The sequence below is a fragment of the Arabidopsis lyrata genome (assembly GCF_000004255.2).
Source record: "Arabidopsis lyrata subsp. lyrata unplaced genomic scaffold ARALYscaffold_6, whole genome shotgun sequence".
Taxonomy (NCBI): Eukaryota; Viridiplantae; Streptophyta; class Magnoliopsida; order Brassicales; family Brassicaceae; genus Arabidopsis; species Arabidopsis lyrata.
Window position 1 is genome coordinate 4,754,631 of NW_003302550.1, and position 18,830 is coordinate 4,773,460.

At 36.3% G+C, this 18,830-nt stretch overlaps 7 protein-coding genes across 9 annotated transcripts; 6 read left to right on the forward strand and 1 right to left on the reverse strand.

The window, feature by feature from the left end:
• The first annotated feature begins 1,637 nt into the window (after window positions 1–1,637).
• LOC9307564 (arabinogalactan peptide 15) lies at window positions 1,638–2,488 on the forward strand. The gene has a single exon (XM_021023030.1). It carries the CDS (start codon window positions 2,027–2,029, stop codon window positions 2,210–2,212), a length of 186 nt encoding a protein of 61 aa, XP_020878689.1. The 5' UTR covers window positions 1,638–2,026; the 3' UTR covers window positions 2,213–2,488.
• Window positions 2,489–4,517: 2,029 nt separating this feature from the next.
• LOC9307565 (F-box/kelch-repeat protein At3g04660) lies at window positions 4,518–5,657 on the forward strand. The gene has a single exon (XM_021023792.1). It carries the CDS (start codon window positions 4,518–4,520, stop codon window positions 5,655–5,657), a length of 1,140 nt encoding a protein of 379 aa, XP_020879451.1.
• Window positions 5,658–7,252: 1,595 nt separating this feature from the next.
• On the forward strand, window positions 7,253–8,288 carry LOC9307566 (F-box/kelch-repeat protein At3g04660). Its single transcript, XM_021023819.1, has 2 exons — window positions 7,253–7,538; window positions 7,639–8,288. Exons 1-2 carry the CDS (start codon window positions 7,253–7,255, stop codon window positions 8,286–8,288), a joined length of 936 nt encoding a protein of 311 aa, XP_020879478.1.
• A 400-nt stretch (window positions 8,289–8,688) lies between these two features.
• Window positions 8,689–10,397, forward strand: LOC9307567 (50S ribosomal protein L19). The gene is made up of 5 exons (XM_002871451.2): window positions 8,689–9,008; window positions 9,474–9,611; window positions 9,686–9,772; window positions 9,863–9,996; window positions 10,139–10,397. Exons 1-5 carry the CDS (start codon window positions 8,796–8,798, stop codon window positions 10,242–10,244), a joined length of 678 nt encoding a protein of 225 aa, XP_002871497.1. The 5' UTR covers window positions 8,689–8,795; the 3' UTR covers window positions 10,245–10,397.
• Window positions 10,398–10,634: 237 nt separating this feature from the next.
• LOC9307568 (uncharacterized protein C6G9.01c) lies at window positions 10,635–11,690 on the forward strand. 3 transcript variants are annotated; one of them, XM_002871452.2, is made up of 2 exons: window positions 10,635–10,743; window positions 11,074–11,690. In XM_002871452.2, the coding sequence occupies exon 2, from the start codon at window positions 11,097–11,099 to the stop codon at window positions 11,535–11,537; it is 441 nt and encodes a 146-aa protein (XP_002871498.1). In that variant the 5' UTR covers window positions 10,635–10,743; window positions 11,074–11,096; the 3' UTR covers window positions 11,538–11,690. The 3 variants fall into 3 exon arrangements, with proteins under 3 accessions (XP_002871498.1, XP_020876843.1, XP_020876844.1); XM_021021184.1 differs by having other exon boundaries at window positions 10,646–10,747; XM_021021185.1 differs by lacking the exon at window positions 10,635–10,743 and adding an exon at window positions 10,768–10,882.
• A 392-nt stretch (window positions 11,691–12,082) lies between these two features.
• Window positions 12,083–14,289, reverse strand: LOC9307569 (NADH dehydrogenase [ubiquinone] iron-sulfur protein 7, mitochondrial). The gene is made up of 2 exons (XM_002873483.2): window positions 13,780–14,289; window positions 12,083–12,592 (listed from the first exon to the last, which is right to left on the reverse strand). The coding sequence occupies exons 1-2, from the start codon at window positions 14,199–14,201 to the stop codon at window positions 12,358–12,360; spliced, it is 657 nt and encodes a 218-aa protein (XP_002873529.2). The 5' UTR covers window positions 14,202–14,289; the 3' UTR covers window positions 12,083–12,357.
• Window positions 14,290–15,012: 723 nt separating this feature from the next.
• On the forward strand, window positions 15,013–17,543 carry LOC9309598. The gene is made up of 5 exons (XM_002871453.2): window positions 15,013–15,913; window positions 16,063–16,118; window positions 16,308–16,477; window positions 16,556–16,707; window positions 16,849–17,543. Exons 1-5 carry the CDS (start codon window positions 15,139–15,141, stop codon window positions 17,217–17,219), a joined length of 1,524 nt encoding a protein of 507 aa, XP_002871499.1. The 5' UTR covers window positions 15,013–15,138; the 3' UTR covers window positions 17,220–17,543.
• Window positions 17,544–18,830: the final 1,287 nt, after the last annotated feature.

Consider the following 18,830-nt stretch of genomic DNA (forward strand, 5'->3'; position numbering starts at 1 on the left):
TCCTAAATCCTTTGACCGTTGTGCCTAAACTGTGTTTATATGTCTCTAACTCATTTTCTTTTATTATGTCTCTTAACTCATTTGCTTTTATCGTAACAAGTTAGAGGATAAAATCGTTTTTATGTTAGTTCTAGAGTTAACTCATTTTTTATTATTCTAACAAAAACGAACAAACCTCTTCTCAACATGGATTATACATAAAAAGCTAGTATTGGTAAATTGTTTACCGACCTGAAAACAAAAGAAAGAAATTGCTTACCGACCAAGATTTTGGGGCTTTGAATGTGAAAAACCATAAGACCATAACTAAATGACAATGGGAACACAAACATAGCCAGGTGGAGAGACACACTTTTACACCGAATCGAAGTTTCTCGAAGCCCTCAAGAGCCTGCCAACGTCTACCATCCGTCTTTTTTTCCCCTCTTTAAAAAAAAACAATAAAGGTATCCTTTTTTGGCAATTAATTAAAGTATGTGAAAAGGTTTCATTTGAGGTAAAGAAGGTTTCAATTTTATTATTTAGAATAGAATATGTTCTTTAGGATAGAAAGAAAGTCCACAAAATCCACCATCTTTTATATATATTTTTTAAATATTTCATCTTTTTTTCTCTTCTCAAAAAATAATTTCATTGATTTTCCTTCAAACTGACTATTTCTATTAATTAGAGGAGAAATATCCACCCATTCAATTAAATTGTGTCACATTTTTTCTCCAATATATAAAAATCAAATCTATATGGTTTTAAATGCTATTTATAGTTATTGAGAAACAAATCAATTTTGTAAAATTATCATAATCATTAAAAGAAATAAAATATATATTATTCTCCTAATCAACTGAAATTAATTATTGAAAAACATTTTTTTGTTTTAATATATCCACCGTTTCCTTATATTCTAATGTTTTCAATATCATTTAGATCTTCTATAATTCCAAAAATAGAAAAAAAAAAGAGTATTCCATTCTTCTTATAAAAAATTTATTTTTAAAATACCATGGTTTGTTTACCAAACAATAACATAATTGCGCACCACGTTCTAAAATTCCCTTAAAAAATAAAAATTAATCAACATTGGTTGACTAAGGATTCATTAATGCTTCTACACCTAGAGGTCTGGGTTCGAATCCCAGATACTGCAATTTATTAATAAATTTGCAGATTATTGGAGGCAAGTGTGCAGGAGATCTCCAGCGATATACAATTATAGCCGTTCGTTAGGATTCCATACAGAGAAGGAAGTGTCCATGAAAAAGGAGGTGAAGGAGATGAGCATGAAGAATGAGGTGAAGGAGTTAAGCATGAAGGAGGTGAAAAAGATGAAAGAGGTCGTGGATCTAATAAGGGTCGGAAGGAATTGTCCGTTGTAGAATCGTCTATATAACAGTTCTCATAATTTGCAATAAATAATAAATTCAGACGAAAAGAAAAAAAAATCAACATTGCTTCGAGAAATCAAAGACTAGGCTTTTTTTGTCTCAACAAAACGTCGTCGTATTTCCAAAAGCTCATTTTAACATTAGCCGTTACACGAACCATGTGCAAAAGAAATGGTCCCCACTCCCAACAAATACAAGTCTGCGCATCTTGGCCGTTTCCGTCACGGAACCGCGTTTGCCGTGACTGTTAAAAAAAATAGACAGCTCATCAAATTCTCCACGCGCCAACACACCAGACCGTTGTTCCTTTTTAGTTCAGAGAGTTAGATCCACGCGCCTCGTTGAGCGTTTACAAAAATTCCCTCATAAAATATCCTCAAACGGCGCCTAACGGAGAAAGATGACCTGTCGAAATCTCAGTGAATACGCGGAGCAATATCAACCGTCGATGATTAAATCCCAGCTGGAAAAATCTGGGCAACTAAACCAACTAAACCGGGCAGCTTCACATCTGCCCGACCTCTTTATAAACCCCTCACCACTTATCATTATAGAAAACCCTTGAGCTTAAGCAAATTCAAAGCAACACTAGAAACCCTAGCCTCTCTCTTTATCTCTCACAACAAATCTCTTTACTATTTGAAATGGCGATCTCTAAGGCTTCCATTGTTGTTCTCATGATGGTGATCATCTCCGTCGTTGCTTCAGCTCAATCTGAGGCACCAGCACCAAGTCCTACATCTGGATCTAGTGCGATCTCAGCTTCTTTCGTCTCTGCTGGAGTTGCAGCAGTGGCGGCTCTTGTTTTTGGCTCTGCTCTTCGGATCTAAGTTACTGTGATGGTGATTTCGTACAGAGATTGTTTTTGCAGCTTATGATTATGATTATTTCATTCGTCGTCTCGTGTGTATTCCTCCGAAGCTTATAGATCTCAGTTCTATGTGGCCTCTTCTTCTTCTATCTTCAATCTTCATATCTGTATGAGGATATCATTATTATTTCTTTTAGAGAGTATTTGTGGTTTGTGATTTTCTAGACGATTTATTATTATTAGTTATGTGATATGGTTTTTGATATGATATATGGATCTTATTCTATTTATTTTATATTGATGTCTCTCGAGAGTTTTCTTTTATTCTTCGCATCTGCTTCTGCTACGGATTAAAATCGAATAAATCCAACTCAAAAGCGAACTTTTAATCTAATAAAAATGGATTTGAGAAACCATTTATTTTATTATTTGTTGAAACGGATTCTAAACAAACTGATCCAAATTAGAAATTATACGATCGGTTCAATTTCGCTTTCCAGCTACATTTTGGTTTTCTTGAATGAACTATGAAACTTTGAAGTAGAGGCGTTACTTAATGATCTGCATCGAAGTAATCAGTAAAGTTACAGTTCCAAGTGTCAATTTCTCCTGTTTTCAGCTGAAGAGTTACAGAACCGATACAAAAGCTTGAGCTTTCGTTATCAGGTAGGAAGAAAAAATGATGTTATTATTAAGTCGTCGTCCCTTAAAGAAGATTTAACAACGGAATTAAGTTTTCTTAGTAGACGCCAAATTTGGTCAAGATTGAGAGAAAAGTTGTAGACTTATTTGATGACTTTTGTTGGCAGAAATTACAAGTTGTTGAAGCTTTTTCAGACGTTAAAGAACAATCAACGGCTGATTAGTAGCACATATGTGTGGATGTCGGAATCCGCAATACAATTTTAAGATGTGTGTCGGGTCGTTTAGCCTTGTTAATTCAAATAACAATCGTTAAAAAAAAAACAAAAGAGTGAAGTATATGTATTTGTTTATTGCTCAAGAATTCTGTCCCCAATACAATGGTTTTCGTTTTCTATTTATAATTACATGATTCGAAACCGAAGTCGCTCATCAAACCGCAGATCTCGCCTTCATTATTGCTTCCGTTTCGAATTTTCCCGATCTAGCAGATCCCGTGCAACCCGCCTTTCATTTAACTCGTGAGATCCCGACGTTTCACTCGAACTGGGCTGCAACTTATTGGGCCGCTCTTTTCGTCCCCTGGACCGGGCCGACGGCCCACTTCGTCTTATTGATCCACTATCTTTCCGGGCCGGATCCGAACTGCGGGATCCGACACCAACAATATGTAACACTTGGGATATGTAACGTGTTGTATAGCTACGTTGGGTTTTCATAGTTCACCTAATCCTACTTTACAGGTGCCTATGGATTAGGTTTAGGTTATTTGTGTGTTTACTTCTATTAAATATTAATGCCATCATTTTTCAAAACACTCTCTAATCAATTTTCCACTATGGGGCACCCAAATTCTACAAACCTGGCTCTGTAAATTTCAACTTATCGGATCTACAAGGCAATAATTACAAATTTTAAATGCAATAATTCTATTTTCACATGATTCACCGTTTGGTTTTTATGTATTTATTTGGCTTATGATTGGTTTCTTTACTTTGTAAGCCACCTGTTTATCGGGAAAAATGTCATTTAAATCATCAGTTTACCATTTTTGTTGGTTTAAATCATGAACTTTAGATCTGGTGGTTTAAATCCTTACTTTTATGTTATTTTTCATTTTAATCATGAATTTCCATTGACAAAGTCAAATGATGCACATCGCTAACTGGCTAAACGGATTAATAAGATGATATCATCGCAGAACTGGCACTTCGAAGCCATCACATAATTTTTCTTCTAAACTAACATGGTTTTCATCTTCTTCTTTGTCAGATTGTTCTGTTTAGCCAGTTAACGATGTGCCCCAATTGGCTTAGTCTACGAGAATTCGTGATTAAATTGAAAGTCAACATAGAATTGAGGATTTAAATCACCAGGTCCACATAAAATTGAGAATTTAAATCACCAGATACAGAGTTCATGTTTTAAACCAACGAAAATGGCAAACTGATGATTTAAATGACATTTTTCCCCTGTTTATTACTATTTGCAAAATGTAACTAGAAAAATATAACTGGGCTTTTATATCCCCCGTTTATTAGGCCCAGTGGGTATCTATTATCTGACTCAATTAAATCGTTGACCAATTTTAGATATTAATAAAATAAAATTCGTTGGTAATATACATAAAGGTTTAAGAAATTGATTTTGGCGGAGAAGAAAGAAAAAGCAGAGGAATCTCCATGGAGAACAATCCAAAGATACGATCATCAGATTATCTTCCTGAAGATCTGATCGCACAGATTCTGGTGAACTTGCCGTCGAAATCCGTAGTCAAGCTCATCGTCGTCTCGAAACTCTGGTCTTCTATAATCCGCAGCAAATCTTTCATCGATCTGTACTTGGAACGATCCCTGACTCGTCCGTGTTTACTCTTCTCATTCCATCGTATCAACCGCCGGTTCTTCCACTCAATCTCTCAGGAAGCAATCTCTGAGGAGGCAACACCGGAGTGTTCTTACACCAATACATCAAGCTTTCCTCTGAGTCTTGATACGCGTCTCCCTCCACTAAGCTACAACGTTTGTACACCGGTACGCGGCTTGATATGCTGTCAAGATTTGGATGATGTGGTGGTTTCGAATCCTAGCACGGGCCAATTCTTGGTTTTACCAAAACTCAACACTAAGAGAAAACAAATATCAAGATTCTTCGGATATGATCCCATTGAAGATGAATACAAAGTCTTGTGCATGACGGTATTGCAAGTTTCTTATGATTACGGTCCCGTCGTGAGCGAAGAGCATCAAGTTTTCACTCTAGGAGGAACAGAGAAGAAGAAAGAAGCAACGTGGAGAATGATCACATGTAAGGCTCCACATTGTCCTGCAACCGAAGGGATATGCATTGACGGTGTTGTTTATTACGGAGCTTGGCCCAACAGTAAAAACAGAGGATCTCTAATTGTGGGCTTTGATGTGAGGTTGGAAGAGTTTACTCTTGTTAAATTACCCGATGGTGTCGAAATTTATTATAGTCTTGATTCTGAATTGGTGAACTACCAGAGGAAGCTAGCTGTAGCGAATCTCTCATATAGGGGTAAATTTGAATTGTGGGTTTTGGACAAACAAGAATGGTCAAAGATCTCAGTTATGGTTCCTTCTTGGAAATATTTGTTTGGACGAGACTTGTTCCGTTGCAGAGGTGCCATTAGTTCCGGCGAATTCATATTCACACCATTGCTTTCGGCTTGGGCGTCCGTTATTATCAGTTACGATCGCAAGGAAGAGATCGCCAGAAGAGTTGAGATTGAAGGAGTTGAAGATCGTGCGCATTATATGAAAGTCTTCTTGGATCATGTAGAGTGTCCTATACTTCTCTAAAGGACTTCTTATAGTCTGTTTGATGACTTAGCTAGTTTATGACTTCAGATCCATTTGTCTAGTTTCTTAGATCTATCTAGTTCAATGGTTCTCTGGCTTGATTAAAAGTAAGTTTTAGTTTTCTCTACAACTAAGTTATTTTCATATTTGGTTACAGTAGAATTGGATATCAAACTGCCTTGCTTTATTAAACCTATAGACAATGACTTATATACACAATTGTAGCTAGGGTTTACACACACCGACTAACCGTAACCCATACGTAACAAGCCCACAATATTAAGCCCAATAATACATATGTTATATCCCCAATAGTTACCTTTGGAGAGAAGCAGCAAATTCTTATACATATTCTGTCTTTTATGGTGATTACTTCAAAGGGTTTTTCTTTGTTAACAAGGTTCTCTTGCTCATACTCTCCATCAAATTGGTGTATAAGGATCCTTGGCACATATTAATGTGAAGACAGATTCAGTAAATTTTTTCTGTTAATATCAGTTAGTTGCTCTGCAGACAGAGCATATGACAACAATTATGCTGGAAAAAAAAATCCAACATAAGAAGAAAAAAAAAAAAAAAATCAACGAGAAAGGGTTTTATTTGTTGTAAGCAAAACGTTCAAGGGTTCATTTTATGTAATCATAAATACAGCAGGGGTTTATATGCAAATTACCAATAAAGAAAAGGAGAAAAAATGAGCACTGGTGGAGCAACGATGGTTTTAATTTTAAAGATCACATTTTATTAGTATGTCCAGTTTCCATAAGGTCTCTCCAATTAAGATGTGTCCTTTTTGGAATTGAAACTTCTCATCTCCCATTTGCATAGTCTCTTTGATCTAACGCAATGATTCTGGCGTGATTTAGAGTAAGTTTCATAGTTTTAACAAATATTTTTATTGTTAAACTGCAAAAACAAAAAATTATAGAAAATCCTTATGAAATTTTGACTCAAAATAACAATAATTATTTTAACATTTTGTCTCCCGCACAAATCGTTTATGGATCCGCATGTAACGTGTTGTGAGATATGTGTTGCAACGTTGGGCTTTCATAGTTTAATAATCCTACTTTAGAAGTGACTTTCGATTAGATTTAGGTTATTTATGTGTTTACTTCTATTAATGTATCATTTTTCAAAACACTCTCTAATCAATTTTGCACTATGGGGCACCCAAATTCTACAAACCTGGCTCTGTAAATTTCAACTTATCGGATCTACAAGGCAATAATTACAAATTTTAAATGCAATAATTCTATCTTCACTTGATTCACCGTTTGGTTTTGAGGTTTTTATGTATTTATTTGGCTTATGATTGGTTTCTTTACTTTGTAAGCCACCTGTTATTATTATTTGCAAAATGTAAAATAAAAAGTTCTATTTCTAGAAATATAACTAGAAAAATATAACAGGTCTTTCATATCACCCGTTTATTGAGGCCCATTGGATACATAGCATCTGACTCAATTACTCAAAAGTCATATCGTCGACCAATTTTAGATGTTCTATTAATAAAGTAAAATTCGTTGGTATATATAATAACGGTTTAAGAAATTGATTCTGGCGGAGAAGAAAGAAAAAGCAGAGGAATCTCCATGGAGAACAATCCAAAGATACGAGAAAATGACTCATCAGATTATCTTCCTGAAGAACTGATCGCACAGATTCTGGTGAACTTGCCGTCGAAATCCGTAGTCAAGCTCATCGTCGTCTCGAAACTGTGGTCTTCTATAATCTGCAGCAAATCTTTCATTGATCTGTATCTAGAACGATCTTTGAATCGTCCATGTATTCTCTTCTCATTCCTTCGAGGCAACATCCGGTTCTTTCACTCAATCTTTGAGAAGGCAATCTTAGAGGAAGCAGCAGCGTCTCCGATTGGTGATTTCGAATCCTAGCACGGGCCAATTCTTGGTTTTACCAAAACTCAACACTAAGAGAAGACGAATATCAAGATTTTTCGGATACGATCCCATTGAAGATGAATACAAAGTCTTGTGCATGACGGTGTTGCAAGTTCCTTCCAACTCTGGTCCCGTTGTGAGCGAAGAGCATCAAGTTTTTACTCTAGGAGGAGCTGAGAAGAAGAAAGAAGCAGCATGGAGAATGATCACATGTAAGGTTCCACATTGTCCTGCAACGCAAGGGATATGCATTGACGGTGTTGTTTATTACGGAGCTTGGTCCAACAGTAAACGCAAAGGATCTCTAATTGTGGCCTTTGACGTGAGATCGGAAGAGTTCACTCTTGTTAAATTACCCGATGGTGTCGAAATTTATTATGATCGTGATTCTGAATTGGTGAACTACCAGAGGAAGCTAGCTTTAGCAAATCTCTCATATAAGGAAAAATTTGAATTGTTGGTTTTGGACAAACAAGAATGGTCAAATATCTCAGTTATGGTTCCTTCTTTGAAAGATTTAGTTGGACAAGACTTGTTCTATCTCAGAGGTGCCATTAGTTCCGGCGAATTCATATTCACACCAATGCATTCGGATTGGTCGTCCTTTATTATCAGTTACGATCGCAAGGAAGAGATCGCCAGAAGAGTTGAGCTTAAAGGAATTAAAGATCGCTCGCCTTATATGAGAGTCTTCTTGAATCATGTTGAGTGTCCTATCTTTCTCTAAAGGAATTCTTATAGTCTTTTTGGAGTTGAAACTTGTCATCTCCCAATTGCGTGCGTAGTCTCTTTGATCTAATACAATGATTCTGGTTATATTTGGAGAATACCATAATTTCCTAGACAAGACAGTTTTTTTCATTGTCAACAAGGTTATCAAATTTGTATATTAATGATCCTTGGCACATAATTTGAAGATAAATTCAGTGAATATATTTTGTTATTAGCTCCTTTTGTTAACATTGTCAGCAAGTTGCTCAGCAGATATGACAAGTGTAACGCTAGAAATTGAAGGGGTTTATATGAAATTTCCAAAGAAAAAACAGAAAGGATGAATTTGATGTAAGCATAAAACATCAGGGGTTTATATGCAAATTACCAATAAATAAATAAAAATGAAGCCAACGAGGGTTTTTGTTAGTTCACCGTTGTTTGTCTCAAACTCGGCCAAATCTCTGAAAACTTAATAATTTGGATATTTGTCATCGCATAGATCGATTCCTCTTGCGGAGAAATGCAATCGATTCGTGGCAGTACAAGGTTGCTTCAGAGGCACCGTTTCTCCATCTCCAACACTCTTCGTTTCACTTCTTCTTCTACTTCGTGTGGAAGCTGGTCTGAAAATGAATCAAGGAGGCTAGGGTTTGATTCTTTCCCTTGTACCAGAGCTGCGACATATCTCATTAGCTCGTTGAAAAATGTCGGGTTTTCCTCTTCGGCAATACCTGTAAGCCACTTTCCTTCTCTATCTTGGTTTAAGATTGTCGAAATGTAGAGGAGGTTTGTTTGGTAATGGAGATCTAATCTCAAATTGGTTTTAAAATTGCAACTAGTGTGAAAAAATGGAAACTTTGCTCTTGGGTTTGTCTTGCTCAATACTGATGAGTGTAGTCACTCTCCTAGCTTCAGATTCCACTAATCTCATCTTACAAAAATCAAATTAATTCAATGATCTTCTTTCTTCTTAAGCTCTTTGCTGTTTTACTTGCGCCTCTCCTCTTGTTGTAGTAAGAGTTATGTGTATATAGAGTAACCAACTTCGTGCTGTTGTTATTTATTTTTGGCTTTGACTCAAGTTTTATGGTTTCACAAGTTCTACTGTAACATGTTTTCTGTATTTTTGGGTTACAATGATATCTATCTAGATTACGCTTCTATGTGTTTAAGATGTTCTTGGGAATTTTTTTGGCAGAAACAAAACTTTACGTATTCGTCGAGGTGTTTTTCCACCACTGGAGATTCTGTTCAAGGATCCCCTGAGTCAGATTGTGTTGTGCCTCAGAGAATCAAGTTTAAACGGCTTGATAAAACCGCTAAGCATATAATGCAGGTACTACAACTCAAACTTAACAACTGTCATGGATAAATCATGTCATGTTTTACCTATGTCATAATCTTCGGCAGATTGTAGACAAGGAGGCAGTTGAGGAAGTGAGAACTCTTAGAGAGATTCCAGAGATAAAGCCTGGTTACATTGTGCAACTAAAAGTGGTAAGTACAGTTGGCCTTAAATTGTAAGTGGAACCTTTTATCTTCTAAGTGAAACCTTTCATAGGCTTGCCATTTACTTTGTTTGAACAGGAAGTGCCTGAGAACAAGAGGCGTGTATCAATTGTTAAAGGCGTCGTCATAGCAAGGCGTAATGCTGGTCTTAACTCAACATTTAGAATTAGAAGGCTTGTGGCTGGAGTGGGCGTTGAATCCATGTTCCCCTTGTAAGTACTTTTGTCAATTTCTCTCAGACTTTGTGTGACCATTAAGTAGGCATAATGATAACTCAAGCCACCATGTTTTTGTGTGGTCTCTTTGTCTTGGTCATGGTAAAAAACTGATGTGAGTAAGGATGTTTGGTGACAGGTATTCCCCAAACCTGAGGGAGATTAAGGTGGTGGACAAGAAGAAAGTAAGAAGAGCCAAGCTTTATTACCTCAGGGACAAGGTGAATGCTCTCAAGAAGCATTAACAAACCTTAATAAAAAACAGCAGTCTACTATTGTCTTAAAACAATTTTTGAGTGTTTTAGATACACTCCCTCAAAAGGAGACGATTTGGCTTAAGTGTCACATATTGAATCTCTTCATTCCTCTCTAATAATAAGTTTGTTTGCTTATTATCAGTTATCTCCAGTTTCGTGATAACTTCGTTAGCATATCAAGTTAGTAAAAAAATTTGTTTCTATCAAAGATAATTGTAAATAAAACAAAATATTTTTTCTACAGACGTCTGTAGAAGAAAAAAAAACGATTTTAAACGTTAAAAAATGATGCTACTCCTAAACAGTTTTGTAATTAGTGTCAAAACTCTAATAGAGTTTCTCTCTGCGTATAATTTGGTTTATAAATTAATTATGAGTTACGAACCCGACCCGACCCGGTCCCCGCCCTCGTTATCTCTCGATTAATTTTCTCAAAGAGCAAAAGCTTCTTCTTCGATATCTTCGTCGTGTAGTTTCGTCTCTAATTGTAAGTAAGTTTTGTTCTCTTACTCTTGTATCGGTCTCGAAGTAAAGATATCGAATGAAGCTAATTGTTTCTCCGCCTATTGCATAGACCTTTACGTTGATCCTGATTAATAGATTTGGAACCGAACTTTATTGTTTAGGTAACGAAATCAAGTTATGCAATCGTTGTTTCAAGTAGGAACACTTTAATTTTTGTGGGATGGGTACCAAATTTCTCAGATTTAATTTTTGGATATCAAAGTGCGTACTCAAGTTATCTAGGGTTTTCTAGAAGATTAGTTTTTGGAACGGAATTTGTGTTGTTAATAGTCTTATGATTTTGCTATTGAAGGTGATTTTTTAAATTGCATCAAAATGTCTAATAAGAAGAAGAAGAAGACTCGTAGCGGTTACTTGAAGAAGTCATCACAAGGAGGAGACAAACCTGAGATACAGCCAAGGAAACTAGTTCCAAAACCTGGTAAATTTGGGAAAGAGATTGATGATATCTTTACTGGGGTATATCAGAGGACGCCAGAGGTCCAAGTTCCCGAGTCGAGAGAGGTTAGAGCAGAGATTGCAAAGAAGAAGAGGAAGAGGAATGAGCTTAATGTTGGGGTCAATAACACCACGGAAAGCCGACCCAGGATGAGACGACCCAAGATGAGAACTCTCAATAACAACAACTTGGAAAGTCAACCCAGGAAGAGAACTCCAGAAGGGTTTCGAGTGTTCAAGGAAGAAGAAATTGGTTTCAACAGGACCGATGCTGGTGGTACTCGTCTTTGTCCCTTTGACTGTAATTGTTGCTTCTAACTCTTCTTAAACCAGTTTTGAACCTTTGTTTTCTGGTGCCAAAGGAGATTAAACTCGGTTTGGTGTTAATGGATGTATCATCTCAGATTCTCAGTTATAACCAGAAAAAAATACATTTTACTTTCTACCCATTTTGCTCCTAGTCTGATGAAATATCTGTCTGTTTGTATGTAGATGACTAGCTTGTTTTTTTGGTTCATATCTCACATTAAGATCAGTCCTTTTTGGTATACTCTCTTTTTGATATCATGCAATGGTTTTGGCTTTGATTAAAGTAAGTTTTGGTTTTGTCGTCAACTCGCAAGCTTCAGTTTTCTTTCTTCGTTATATTTTGATAGAACCAAAACAGCTTCTGCACATTTTTTCTTTCATGGTTTTTTTTTTTATTTACAGCTATACTCTCCATCAAGCTTTGTTCTCCATTCAAAACAAAATTTTCATTTTGGATATGCACTAACATTTGTTGTAGTAGTATTAGGAGTTAAATCAATCATCTTAATCTTCTCCATATACTTTCAGAATTTGGGATATTACAAGCTTTAGACTACACACACACACACACACTCGTGTATATAAATATATGTAGATATTTAGCAATAGTCAGCTTGTAGCTGAAAACTGGTAGATTTATAATAAAAGAACTCAGACAACAAACATCTTATGTTTATTAAGTTTCCACAACAAATTTAGAAACACACTCCTTTACATGGCATCTCCACCACAAAGAAACATGCAATGAAACGTCCACGATTTATTAGCCCCAAACTTTGGTTAAAATGTCTGAAAAAGTCCCTTTCACCCTTGAGGAAGGATTTGAAGCTCACTTGTTCCACCAATGCAAGAAATCCTTGCGCCTGTTGATTTTCTTCTGAAGCTGGAGTAGTCCATAGAGCAAAGCCTCAGCGGTTGGTGGGCACCCAGGGACGTAAATGTCGACTGGGACAATTCTGTCACATCCTCGAACCACCGAGTAGGAGTAATGATAGTATCCACCTCCGTTGGCACAACTTCCCATTGAAATCACCCACCTTGGCTCAGGCATCTGGTCATAAACCCTGTGATTGTATTCAGACATTAGAAGTTAGAATTTCACCCGGGATAAACAAGAACAGACCTTTCAAATCTTTTGAGTTGATCCGCATACACAACTACACAACTTCTCTCAATTCTACCAGATCAAGACTGATTTCTGAACATATCTCTAAAAACAAGTTTCTCACTAATAGTTCATTCAGCATAGAAACTAATCTAGCCCAACTTATAAAGCTGTCAATTATTACTCAAATGCATCGAAAATTTGCTCATCTCAATGGTTGATGTTTTAAGAACTTGTGGTTCCTTGTGGCTATTAGATTGACTTGGGATATATTCTTCCTCTAGTGTTTGGGCGTAAAGACATCGTTAGTATAAAACTCAGCTGCCTAGCAAAAACCATAGACATGCATTTCTTAACAACATGATTCTAATTTAAAAAACATAAGTTCTGCGGTTGAATGAAGACTTCATAAATCAAATAAGAAAAACTAGGAATCTCTTAAGTGTGTGGGATATCAATTTCCTATAAAAACACACCTAGCAGAAACCATGTGCATGGGGTCTCAGATTCTAACCAAGCAAAGTCACACGCAAGATTCTAATCAGTCAACAGAAGGAACTACAAATTAGATACAAATGCAAACATCGTAACAATGAATCTCCAACCTCTTATAAGTAAGACAGGGTTTGATAAATCCAAGTATGATAGGTGAAAGGACACTACCACATGTTTCCCTAATGAATAACAAGCTAGAAAACCTGAAATTCCATCGCCCCGCAAAAGACGGGCACAGAGCTTACATAAAAAGAGATATCACCCCAACAAATTAATTCATCCCTTAATGTTAGAAGGCTCTCAATTTCATGAAATTCGAACCAAAAACTTCAAGAATACTTTGTAAATCTGCAGTAGACAATGAATACGAAATGTACAGCTACCCAACTCAGTCTCAATTTGTCACAGACCTAACAAAAAAATCAGACTACATGAACCCTAAAATCGGTGGAAAGGAATAAATTCCAATAGAAACCCCCAAATTATATCCTCCGAAAACCTAATTTAGAGCCCTATCAAGCAGAAAACACACAAACTGGATAAAGAACGAATCTTCCCACAAATCAAGATAAACACCATATCCGAGATCCAAAGAGATAAACCAGCCGTTAATTCCATGGGAAAGGAAGATATAGCGAGAGAGCGACGTACTTGCGAAGAGCCGGAGCCATCTTATTGGTAAGAGTCCCGGCGACAATCATACAATCAGACTGACGAGGACTAGGTCTGAAGATGATACCGAATCGATCGAGATCGTAGCGAGCAGCACCGGTATGCATCATTTCGACGGCGCAGCAAGCGAGACCAAAGGTCATAGGCCAGATCGATCCCGTACGAGCCCAGTTCATGAGATCATCGACCTTGGAGATCACAAATTCGGCCGCTTTAGAGAGACCAGGAGGAGGAGGGGAAGTCGAAGGAGGACCAGGTCTGGTGTAGGAAGTCGGTGATGTGGAGGGAGATAGAGCGGGAAGGGATGTGTGGAGGTGAGAGACAGAGGCAGCCGCGGCGGCGCGTTGAGATTGGAGGAGGAGAGGGAGGCGCGTGGCGGTGTTGCGCGTAATCATCGCCATTGAGATTGTCTCTCTGAGTTTTTTTTTCCTCTCGTCGTGGAGTTGTGATAACCAAACGACTCTTAAACATTTACTATAAACAGGTGGACAAGTATTTATATGAATCGTATCATTTTTTTTTACCTTGTGTTTTTTTTCCTTACTTTTTTACAGTATTTGATTTGATCCATTTCATAAAACAATTATTTTACATTTATTTTATTTGCCATAATTTCTCTTGTAACTTTGTCATTACAAAAACTATTTAGACAGAAATTTTTAATCAAAACTTAAAAGTACTACGGTATTGATTATGGTTGTGACTCGTGATATCAGAAAATAGAAAAGTATTGAATTGAAAAAATCACATGATGTAGAAAAATGACATAGGCTTCCATTAGTAACATCGCATAACGAATTAAGTCGCAAAATGAAAATTTGTGAAATAAAAATCGTAGGATAAAAAATTTCATAATAAAATGAATAACTATATATTCACTTATTTGTATAATAAGTTTTTATTAGTAATTTTTTGGTAAACATTATGCAAATTTTTTTGTTGATAAGTTTTTTGCATAATCGCATTCAAAACTGCATTCAACTATTATGTCATGAATTGTCAAGTCTTATAGCATTTTCTCTCTTTATTTCTTATGAGCAAATTTTCGAAATCTTCATTTATCCACACTTCATAAATCATTTTTTTACAAATTTTCTAATTTATAAAATGCTATCTCCTTAATGGTATTGACAACTTTGCCATAATAAAAATAAAATAAAATAAATAACTCAATTTGAAAATGTAATGAAACAAATTTTTAAGTTTTTTACATTGGGATTCCCTCTCTTTATTCGCCCCCTTTTCTTTGAATTTTCATCTCTCTCATAGGGTTTCTCTATTTCCCTTCCAACTTCCCAAAATTCAAAATCTCCTCTCTGTCACCGGAAAATTCCGAAAATGCAACCTCCGATTTGCAAACCCAGACCCCAGAGTCACCTCGAATTTCTGAAACCGCTTCTCAATGACTCGATCAAGCAGCTCTTGGTACAGTACCGGAGCGGACGAACCAATTTCTCCGATTTCGACTCCATCTTCACTCGTATTCTTAACGATCTTCCAGAACCACCACCTCTCGAACTCGTCTGGTTCTATTCCGCCATCAGATTCTACTCTTCGAAATTAGCTTTCCGGGATGATTCCGTTAGGTTAACGTCGAGTTTCTTCCAGCTGCTAGTTTCGTTTTCCGATTCGTTTTCCGATTCGTTTTCCGGCGTTAAGAAGGTAGCTCTGTTATCTCCCGTTGTTTACCAGTTGAGTCGTCTGGTTTGTTCTAGGAGGAGAGAGGCTTTGAGCTTGTTAGAAGGGATTGTGAGCTATATTAGCATGTACTGTGTCGAGGAACCTGGAGATGAATATGATGATGTGTTGATGGTCTCTGGGTTTAGTTTTGCTGATTTGAGTCGTGTTTGGATTGTGGATGAAGTGGAAGATAATTGTAGAGTTGAGGATTGTTTGGAGATCTTCATGCCATTTGTTACTGAAACTTTGCGTAAAGAGATGGATTCTGAGTCCTGTCGCGTTGGTTACTTAGCTGGAATTGTAGCTTCTCAGGTGTTCTTGCTCAGTTTGTGCTCGAGGTTTGATTTGGAATTAAGTAGATCCGAGCTAGAAAAAGATCTGCGGGAATCTGTGCTTCAGATGATTTCTGGGTTCCACAGTTGCTACTTTTTTGGTGAGTGTTACTTTTTCTTAAGCTACTTTGCATTCTGTGGAAATTTATTTAGAGATGCATTATTTGACTAGAGGCTCCTTTTTTTTCATAAGTTTCAAGATATCTCAATTGGTTTGGTGTTCAATCATGTGTTCTTGTTCTTGTTACAGATGTCATTCTCAAGATGCTGCTGCTGGAACCATATCTGCATCTAACTTCACTACTGGTTGGTTCTTTGCTAAACTATGTTCAACTGTTTAGTCTCTTCACGCTGGGCGACTTGAAAGTTTGAAATTAGTGGCATGTGCTTTCTAAATGTGTATTCAATCGGATGTCCAAGAAAGTCTGTAGTTGCTTTATTGAATCAGATTGTATGTAACATGGAATTGAGATGGGAAGCTGTTTAATCTTTCAGGGTCCGGAAGATGAAGCTATTTTAACGGAAATCATAACGGAAGCTGTGATCAAGTCAGTGGAGAAGCTATTCTTCAACCCTGGAAATGGAACTTTGCAAAGAAGTTTACACTTGAAGAACATTGCTATCAACTGGTTGTTTCTTTTTGACAAGACTATGGCTTCCCTAAGGTATGCCTATAAGGTTTATAGAATTAATTGCTTCAGTTGCTTGATTGTTTTGCTTGATACTCCAAACGATTTATGCAGGAGATATAAAGATGAAGAAAAAACCAGCAGGTACATGAACATGTTCTCCTATTCACTTATTCCTCACCACTTGATCAATTGGGTAATCAGTCAAGGTGAAGTGATTAGAGATGCAGACGCACTGAGAAACTTGACTCCCGCATCCTTCATTGGTAAATTACTTCCTTTATCTCTAATAGATAGTTCATGCTGAATGTTTTCTTGAGTGATTTGTTCCACAGAACATTCCCATCAGTTCTCTGGAGCTGTTATGTATCACTTCACTAACCCATAGTACAAAATCTGATCTCCAGAATGGCTTGTATCACTTGAAGAGCAAGGACTAAGGGTGTTTAACTGTGACCATTCCAAAAACTATGCCAGAACTGTGAATCAAAGGTCAAGACCAGATCTCAGTCTCGGAGCCACATTGCTGAAACAACAAGAGGAGTTTGATCATGATGCAGACATGGCTGATGATTACACTGCGTCATCTTTCTCAATTCTCAGCAGCAACACAAGAAAGCGTAAAGAAGAGAGGGATAATAAGGAGGGAGAAACGAAAGTGAAGCTCTTCAAACATAGACACAGCAACCTTCAGGAGAACTCCAAGTTTCAACCTTTTGTCTTCTCGGATGGTTTGGTGAAGGGGACTGAGGTTGAAGTTTCAGACATGGAGCTATGAGTCTAAACCACTTGTAGATAGTGAAATCGGCTTAATATTGTCTCAAATATGGTAGAGATGTAAGAATGCTGCTGAAGTAATTGTTGTCTAGAGATTATAACAAGTTCACTTTTGTAACTATTTAGAATCTTCGTAATTCATATCGTAATGTAAACCCGTGAATCGGGCAGGATGAATCCTCTTAAGATCAGCAGCGTCTTTGAATCCTCCTCCATCTCCAACATCAAAGAGTTAATAGGGATGTTTAGGACTAACTCTAGAACTGGAAATGAATCAGAGTTTGTTGTGGTTTGGAATCTAGTAATAATTTATGGGTTTTCATCATTGCTCTCTCAGTATTAATGGCCCTTCTTGTACTCTTTCGTGAGCTTTTGTTATGGGCCTTGTGGCCATTTTACCCAAACAATTATATACATATAAACTTTTAAAGATGATGCAGTTTGGTTGTGAGAAAAAAAAACATACATTGCCTCTGATTATTTGTTTGGGTTTGTGTTTTTATGTTTTTAATCATTATAACATGAAAAAGCAAGCTTGACACATAAAGACTTCTTTATTATTGTCAAAAAAAAAAAAAAAAAAAAAGACTTGCTGTTACAATTTTGTATTATAACAAATTTTGTATTTGCTGTTTCAAATTCACTATTGAATTTGAAGAGGTTTGGTAAAATTTTAGATGGTTTCAACGATTTTGGATGAATAAGGAGAAGCTGTTACAATTTTGTATTATAACAATCGCCAAAGTGTAACTTCAAACTGTGGAATTTAGTTATTCTATATGTAACTAGAAAATCACCTTAAACACCCACGTAAACCAGAAAAAAAAATGAATGCCAAGATAACATGAAGTTTTAAGGTATTTCCCAAATCATCAGCTGAATAATAGGGGTCTGTAAATTAATTAGAATTAGTTTTGATGAACATTTATCAATAACATGAGATTTTAGAAGATTTACAAATTCCATATCCAATAGATTTTTGATAAATGAAATTAGAAACCAGAGTCTGCCGAAATCCATAATAAACTCCTCAAAAGTTATTCCTATGAACCACATTTACAAAACATTAGAGAGTAACTCTTTGTTCACGTCTAAAAGAAAAAATCTACCCCAGGAATGTTCTAAACTTTTGTAATCGTTGGATTCATTTGAACTAGAGTACAAATGGTTATAAACTTTATTTTCTTTAAACTTCAAGTAATGGATGTTTCTACAAATGGACACGTAGTTGATATCTGTGCAACAACTTCCATATAAGCCAATAGCCATGATGTAATGAATTGGATTAAAAGCAAAGATATCTCTCTATAGATAATGCAAGCTACAAAACTAATGTAACTTTAAAATATATATATGTATACTTTTTTGATGCTACATATTTACAATATTACATTACAAATTAGTATATTCTTCTTTCGACGTGTGGACGTATCTATCTATATTACAGACTACTAAATATTGTCGGCGAAGATTAAACCGTTTAGCAAAAAATAATGTCGGCGAAGATTCGTGTATAGTCGTTTCTATATTATATACTCCTATATTTGATTCTTAGATTTAGATTTGATGAGTGATGGTGGCGAGATGGAGACAGCAACTAATAAATTATTAT

What these genes read in the sequence shown, in the direction of transcription:
- LOC9309598 (XM_002871453.2), top strand. Translation starts at nt 15,139, where the DNA reads ATGCAACCTCCGATTTGCAAACCCAGACCCCAGAGTCACCTCGAATTT. An exon ending in TGCATCTAACTTCACTACTG is followed by an intron (nt 16,119 to 16,307) that starts GTTGGTTCTTTG and finishes TTAATCTTTCAG; the next exon opens with GGTCCGGAAGATGAAGCTAT. An exon ending in AAGACTATGGCTTCCCTAAG is followed by an intron (nt 16,478 to 16,555) that starts GTATGCCTATAA and finishes CGATTTATGCAG; the next exon opens with GAGATATAAAGATGAAGAAA.
- LOC9307568 (XM_002871452.2), top strand. Translation starts at nt 11,097, where the DNA reads ATGTCTAATAAGAAGAAGAAGAAGACTCGTAGCGGTTACTTGAAGAAG.
- LOC9307567 (XM_002871451.2), top strand. Translation starts at nt 8,796, where the DNA reads ATGCAATCGATTCGTGGCAGTACAAGGTTGCTTCAGAGGCACCGTTTC. An exon ending in TTTCCTCTTCGGCAATACCT is followed by an intron (nt 9,009 to 9,473) that starts GTAAGCCACTTT and finishes TTTTTTTGGCAG; the next exon opens with AAACAAAACTTTACGTATTC. An exon ending in ACATTGTGCAACTAAAAGTG is followed by an intron (nt 9,773 to 9,862) that starts GTAAGTACAGTT and finishes TTGTTTGAACAG; the next exon opens with GAAGTGCCTGAGAACAAGAG.
- LOC9307564 (XM_021023030.1), top strand. Translation starts at nt 2,027, where the DNA reads ATGGCGATCTCTAAGGCTTCCATTGTTGTTCTCATGATGGTGATCATC.
- LOC9307569 (XM_002873483.2), bottom strand. Translation starts at nt 14,201, where the DNA reads ATGGCGATGATTACGCGCAACACCGCCACGCGCCTCCCTCTCCTCCTC. An exon ending in ATGGCTCCGGCTCTTCGCAA is followed by an intron (nt 12,593 to 13,779) that starts GTACGTCGCTCT and finishes ATACAATCACAG; the next exon opens with GGTTTATGACCAGATGCCTG.
- LOC9307566 (XM_021023819.1), top strand. Translation starts at nt 7,253, where the DNA reads ATGGAGAACAATCCAAAGATACGAGAAAATGACTCATCAGATTATCTT. An exon ending in AGCAGCAGCGTCTCCGATTG is followed by an intron (nt 7,539 to 7,638) that starts GTGATTTCGAAT and finishes ATCCCATTGAAG; the next exon opens with ATGAATACAAAGTCTTGTGC.
- LOC9307565 (XM_021023792.1), top strand. Translation starts at nt 4,518, where the DNA reads ATGGAGAACAATCCAAAGATACGATCATCAGATTATCTTCCTGAAGAT.